The 7,354-nt window shown below is 40.3% G+C and overlaps 1 protein-coding gene across 1 annotated transcript; it reads left to right on the top strand.

The window, feature by feature from the left end:
* Nucleotides 1-286: 286 nt before the first annotated feature.
* On the top strand, nt 287-1,306 carry LOC122029687 (ethylene-response factor C3-like). The gene has a single exon (XM_042588778.1). It carries the CDS (start codon nt 441-443, stop codon nt 1,110-1,112), a length of 672 nt encoding a protein of 223 aa, XP_042444712.1. The 5' UTR covers nt 287-440; the 3' UTR covers nt 1,113-1,306.
* Nucleotides 1,307-7,354: the final 6,048 nt, after the last annotated feature.

Here is a 7,354-nt window from a genome sequence, read left to right as displayed (position 1 = left end):
ATTAATTTTGCAAATTAGAAGTAATATCTGGCAACCAAAGAGGCCAAGATCCTTTCCCCGCCACGAGGGGCAACCATTGGATCCGGCCGAATCTATATCTATATCCCATGCATCTGTCGCTGTCCCGAATGACGTCACACGGCTTTGTCTTATATAGCCGCCGTACGTCATCCGACCACGTGAGACCGCGGGCCCCGCAGCAATTGAAAATCCTCCCGCCCACCTGTCCCTGTCTCTCCTCCGCCCACCGGGCGCTTACTTTTCTTCGTCGTCTGCTCGATCGATCGCTTAATTTGCTCGACGCCTTTGAATTCACTTTCGAAGTTTCCCAAGTATAAATCCCCCTCCCAACCCTTCCAATATCGATATCCAATCCAAAATCTATCTATCGAGATTCTTCCCCGTTTTTAGGAATAATCTAGCCAATTAATTGAGGTTATATGGACTCCGAGTTCTCGTCGGAATCCTCCTCCTGTCCGTCGTTCGAATCCTTTCCCCCGGGGAAATCCCTCCCGCTCGACGTCCACGACAGCAATGAGATGGTCCTCTTCGAAATGATAGCCGAGAGCGGCGGCGAGGGGGGAGTCAGGGGCCCCGAGGAGGCCGAGTCTAGGCGGCGGCGGGGAGAGCGGCCGCCGCCCAGAAGCGGCGGCGGCGGCGGCGTGCTGGGCTACCGCGGGGTCCGCAAGCGGCCATGGGGGAAATTCGCTGCGGAGATCAGGGACTCCACCAGGAACGGGATCCGGGTGTGGCTGGGGACGTTCGACACCGCCGAGGCCGCCGCCATGGCCTACGACCAGGCGGCGCTGTCGATGCGAGGCCAACTGGCGGTGCTGAATTTCCCCATCGAGCGCGTGCAGGAGTCGATCCAGCAACTCGGCTGGGGCAAAGGCGGCGGCGGCGGCGGCGGAGGCGACTCACTCGTGATGGCGCTCAAGAAGAAGCACTCGCTGCGGCGGCGGCGGATCAGCCGCAAGAGCAAGGCGGCGCAGAATGTCCTGGAGCTCGAGGACTTGGGCGTCGACTACCTGGAGGAGCTGCTTAGACTCTCTGAACTAGAACCTCTCTCACCTTCCAACAGATTAAACTTTCACAGTCGCAACCTCTGTTAGAGATCACTTCTTCTTCCAAGTTCCATAGTCAAATCAAAGTGTAGATGTGTTACTTCTTTCCTTCCTTCCACAGTAAAAGTCATCACTCCTTTTCTCTTAATTTGTACTTAAAAGCAATCATTTCATTTGCCACACTCATATATTTACTGATGATGATGGGAGAATCCAATGAAGCTGGCCACTATTCAGACTGGTGCCTTTCCTGTTAGTATTAACTGTTTCCCACCTACTTTATTAAAGCAGCTCCTTAGTCCACATCCCATGATTAATCATGATAAAAGGTTTAAGTTTAGTATGTAAGAGGTAAATTATAAATAGACATTCGATTACTAATTGAGATTTTGACTATCAGATCTCTAATCATCCTCAAAGAATCCATAATTCATGGTTCTTGTTCATATATCATTTTCTATTTCAAAGGTTAGTAGTTATTCATGATTTACCTCCTCCGTGTTGATCCTGAGATGGATTAACAGGAGCACTGGGGACGAGCATATTTACCTTTTTGCCATAATTGTTCATATATCACTTGTCCTCGGGGCAAGGTGCCTTGGTAGGATATTCAGGTTGTCATCCAGATATTCGTAGTTCGATCCCTAGCTACGACGTATTTGGTGAAATTTTTCTTCAAATGGAGAACGCAATCAAAGGATGTTGGACGTCTGGGTTGGCCATCGCGTGTATTTTCTGATTTATCCTACGGACCAATCACTCAGTAATAGTCAATGAGACTAACTAGGATTATTCCTTTTTTTTTATTTCATATATCACTTGAGGGAGAGCTGGCCTCTGATGGGTAAAATAAACTAAGTTATTAATTCGATTGTTTAAATTTGATTTTTTTTTATGAATTTGAATTTGATTTAATTTAAACTTATTTATTTATTTAAAATTTCTATATTTTAAATATGATTTCCATATTGAAAAATATGATTTCCATATTCATTTAATTGACTATCAACAACAGATTTACTTATAAACGTTCGATTCATTTAGTTCTACTGATTAGGGCTTGTGGTTTGCCAACCCTTGCGTGCCATATATACGGAAAACAAACCTTATGATAAGATCGGCATGAGCACTGATTCCTGACACATTCTGATGAACGCTAAAGGCCAAAAGGATCCAATAACATTAAAGACAGTGCTTGAATTCTCAACTTGGGAGTTAAATATTCCTCAATTCAGTGATTGGAAAGGTTGTTGAATTCATTTGATAAATAATAAGTAGATAATGTATATAAATAATTGCCGTCCACCTACTGTTTATTCTAATGCTTAGGGTTCTGTATACAAAAGCATCAATTCTATACCTTTTGTTGACCATTTCTTATCATTCTAGTCAAATTCTCTTGTTGTCGATCTGAACAAACAGAGAAAAAGAATTAAGTAAAAGAAGAAAAATAAAGTCTATTGTCTTCTTCTTGTTCTTCTGTTTTTTCCCCATATCTTCTAGTAAAATATGAATTTATTCATCAAATTGAAATATATATCCTATCAGATTAATTAAACTAGCATTCTTACAAATCAATGCCCCTAAAATAGCTAGTTTGTCTTCCCCTATTATTATTATTTTTAAAAATTTGTGATATACAATCTCATAATTATAGTACTGAATATTAATTATATGGCAAAATATTATTGATTTGAATCAATTATGAACTTGTGCTTATTTGAATCGATTAATTATATGGTAGCAAAATTTAAGGTCTATCCTTCTACTTCTTCTTTAGGGTTTATAGGCCTTCTAAACAATCCAAAACTATGGAATATTCTTTTAATGAAGTGTGTGCATGTGTGTGTTTAAAGATTCCAAATGTCATTATTTATAGGCATGTTCTGACCATTATAGAATATGTCTTTAAAATTGTGGCAAATTAAATGAGATAGTAATAAATATGACATATCAAAACTCTCATTTAAATCTTGATATATATGACCACTATATTTCACATATTCTAATATTTATCTAATATCTAAGCTGTGATCACATGGAAGAGAATGATTGCAAGTGGTTGCAATCACATAAACAAGGGTGACAAGCAAGTGACTGTGTTTGCAGAGAGGAGGACAATTGAAAATAGGTATAATTGATCACAGTGGCTCATAACTCTATTCCCATGAGCACATAGTGACATGAAACTTACAAGAAGAAGGGAAAATAAAATTTGTTGTCTTATTTCATGTAAGAGGGTGGTCTATATATACAAAATTTTTACATGGATTTATGTGTATAATCTCATTATTAGAGTAACAAGAATCATAATGTTGAATACTAATTAGATGTTAAAGTTGTTGGTGCAATTGACTATGGTCAAAGTTGATCAAGTTTGAGTTGACTTTAGTTGACTTTTGATGTTTGATCAATATATTTGTTGATCAGAGCAAAATGTCAAGGGAAAGGAGAAATATTGGAGTGAGAGATTATTGATACAATATAATCGTTCTCAGATTAAGGTTGATCAAGATTGATTTGGATGTGAATGATTGAACAAAAAGTTAAGTAGCTCAAAATTGATTGGATACTTGATAATAGAGAAGTTTAAGTGAGTCCTAGTTGACCAGATACTTAGTGGTTAAAATTTCAATAAAGAGTTGGCATGGACGAAGTCTAAGTGAGTCACAATTGACTGGACACTTGATGGTTGAAAGTCCAATATAGAGTTGATAAGAACAAAGTCCAAGTAGATCATGAAGAACCAGACACTTGGCATGAGACGTGAAGTCTAAGTGGGTTAAGGTTGATCGAATACTTGACAATAAATAAAGTTATAATAAGTTATGAATGATCGAATGATAGATACATATGATAAAAGTCCTAACATGTCATGGAGGACTAAATGTTAAGCATGAGATGGAAAGTTCAAAAATGTTAAGAAGGATCAAATGTTTACAATTGAAAAATCTTGACAGGTCAAAGTTGGCTGAATGATAGACATAAGACTCGAAGTCTTGATAGGTCAAAGTTGACTGAATGATAGGCATAAGACGCAAAGTCTTAACAGGTTAAGGGTGACCGAATGTTAGGAAATGATAAAGTTTCCATAGATCAAGGTTGACTGAATTCTACACAATGATGAAGTCCCAACAAACAATGGCATAGCCAAGGCTATGTTTCACTGGGTTCCAATCCAGTGCAGTAGCCAACAATTTTTAGACTTGTTTATTGAGCTAAAATCTAGCAGCTCAGTAATTTTTAGACTTCCAACCCAATGTAGTCCAATAGCTCAGCAAGTTTTAGACTTATATATTAAGCTCAAATCCAGTAGCCCAGTAATTTTTAGGCTTATATATTAAGCTCAAATCCAGCAGTCAATTAATTTTTAGACTTATATATTGAGCCCAAATTCAAAAAAGGCTTTCTTTTGTTTGTCATTCGACGCATCAAGAAGCAACAGACCAAAAAAACACAATCACAGAATAGCAACAGTCCAGGCAGTTGAAGATGCTGGCTACACCATTGTTGACAAGTAAGGTTAAACATATGATAGACAAACGAAGTTCTGATAGATCAAGATTGACTATTTGCTAATCAAAGGAAATCTTGATAGGTTGAGATCAATTAAATACTAGGAAAACTGAGAATTCAACCTTAGTAAAACTATAATAGAGGTATGGGTCGACTACTAGGGAGAGTAACAATCGATAGATGATCTTGAAACTCTAAGTTCATGATTTAAGGGAGTTTACAGTGCGATCAATCGACTGTTGTGGTTCATCAATCTATTAATGACACCATTAAAGAAAATAAAATGTTTGAAACTTTGTTGAGAAACTTGACTAAACACCATCAGTCAATTGATGGAGACCATCAGTCAACTGATTGTTGGGACCTTGACGCTCGCTAAAGGGGGGGGGGGGTGAATAGCGTCTCACACAAAAATATCGCTTCCTACAATGATTAGTGTGCACAGCGGAAATATAAGACAAATACTAACAAAAGAAGGCAAACTTAACATGTTGTTTAACGTGGTTCGGAGATGAAACTTCTACTCCACAACTGTCCGTAAGGTGGACGATCCCGATCCGTCGGTGGATGACTCTCTGGAAAACCTCCGGCTAGCTCTAGTAGCTCCTTGTGGGTAGAGACACCTCGCCATAAACTCGCATAAGCTCTTGATCACTCAAGAAGACCTTGGAGACTCTAATAGGGGCTAACCACCTCTATTTGCGTCAACCTTAACCAAACTTCCAATGCTTGGTTATATAGGCCACGAGTTGGAAAGGTCTGGCTGCCAGTCGACTGTCAAAACCATCAATTGACTGTCCTATGTGGAGATTCGACCGTTACAACCCAACGGCTCGATACCAGTCGACTGATACTTCCATCAGTCGACTGTTCCATACTAACCGAACAAACAGAAGCATTATGTTCGCTCCCAGTCGACTGTCCGGTCGACCGCACCAGTCGACTGATGAGAACACCAGTCGACTGCTACAATATTGTTATAGTAATGCTACAATAACGCTATAGTGCTGCTACAATAAAACCCTAATTCTAGGATTTAACCCCCAAGTACATTCATTCATCACTCGTCCTCACCTGATCAACCTAGACCTAGCCTTCTAACCTCCTCCATCAGTCTTGCCTCCCTCGGATGCCTCCCAATCCTTCATGTCTTGCTTTCTAGAGCTTCCATCAGCCCTATCATTGTTGTCAGATCTTCCTTTGCCAAGAGGTCGCGCCTCTGGGACTTCATTCATTGCCAAGTCACACTTGGACTTATGTTGCCAAGATTACATGCTTGGACTTACACCGTCAAGATTCATCCTTGGACTTTTCTCCTTTGCTAAGATCACCCTTGGACTTTCCTTATTGTACCTGTATCCTGTACACTCACAATGCATATTAAATACAACAATAAACCTAACTTTAACCTTTGCCCAAACATCAAAACTTAGGGTACCCAGATTGCTCCAATAATCTTCCCCTTTTTGATGTTTGGCAGCCTGTTTAAGTTAGGGAAACAATATAGTAATACATATGTAAATAAATATGTAAATCAACTCATGCATAAATAATGGAACCTAAATCCCTAGGCTCCCCCTTTTCCTAAGCTCCTCCTTGAGCTAGGATTTCTTGCAAAGGTAAACTTCTCCCCCTTTGCTAATAAATGAGCAATCACTCCCCCTTCATCTAAGCTCCCTCTTGAGTTAGGATTTCTTGCAAAGGTGTATAGATTTCCCACTTAAACCTAAATTTCTCCCCCTTTGCCATACATTAAAAAGAACTCCAACAATATCCCAATTATTAGACTCTTTGACCTCTAATGACCATAAACATCATATATTAATCTCTCATAAGATTACATACATGTTCACCACTTTTTTGATCATTTTTTAATGCTGAAAAACATTTTCAGACCGTATCAGTCTACTGCTATAAGTCCCAGTCGACTGCCATTTTCAAAATGAGCTTATAGAGACATTCTGTGCTCATGAACAGTGTTACCAGTTGACTGGTATAAACCCCAGTCGATTGCCCTTGTCAAAATGAGCTCACAGAGACAGTTTGTGCTAAAAAATACTGTTACCAGTCGACTGGTATCTGTTGGTGCAATCGACCCAAGTTTGATCGGTATGATCATGATTTTGATGTGTGTCAAAGAGTTTAAGTTAGACTTTCATATTTGGTTTGATATGTGTGTTTGAGTCTTGCAGGACTTGGTAAAACACATGAGGAACTTGGTGCGGCCAAGATTGGAAAAGCTCATCCAAGAGCTCAGATCCTTGAGTCGGTGAAGGATGGTGTGGAAGACATCCGAGGGACCACCGGACGAGGAGCAATGGAGTGGAGCCAAGGGAAGCAGACTTCAAGGCAACGTGAAGGATGACATGGAGAGGAGCCGCGGGCTCGGGTGCATCTGAGGGACGAAGGCCGAGGAAGAGGGCTTCAAAGGCGACTCCGGAGAGGATGAGTGAGAGTGAATGTAAGGTACCAGTCGACTGGTCCAAATTCACAGAAAGCACAGAATGTTTCTGTGCTCTTCAGTTAAGGGGACCAGTCGACTGGTCCCATGACCAGTCGACTGGTACATAGCCGTTGGCAAAAGATGGCTTCTGCAGAGAGTCGTTGGTTGTGTCTAACTGCTACATCAGTCGACTAATATCGGTTTGGGTTGATTTGATGATCAACTCTCTCTACTTATTTGAGGGAAGCTTTAGGGCATGAAGCAGGTTACTCATACTTGTTGAGTAATTCCTTGTCTTTGCCCAAAGCTTCCAAGTCTACTCTCTTCTTCC

The sequence above is a fragment of the Zingiber officinale genome, chromosome 10B, assembly GCF_018446385.1.
Source record: "Zingiber officinale cultivar Zhangliang chromosome 10B, Zo_v1.1, whole genome shotgun sequence".
Taxonomy (NCBI): domain Eukaryota; kingdom Viridiplantae; phylum Streptophyta; class Magnoliopsida; order Zingiberales; family Zingiberaceae; genus Zingiber; species Zingiber officinale.
Note: the sequence above shows the minus strand (reverse complement) of the source record. Positions and strands in the feature narration are given on the sequence as shown.

Excerpts from the sequence above, each read along its gene's own strand:
- LOC122029687 (XM_042588778.1), top strand. The coding sequence starts at position 441 with ATGGACTCCGAGTTCTCGTCGGAATCCTCCTCCTGTCCGTCGTTCGAA.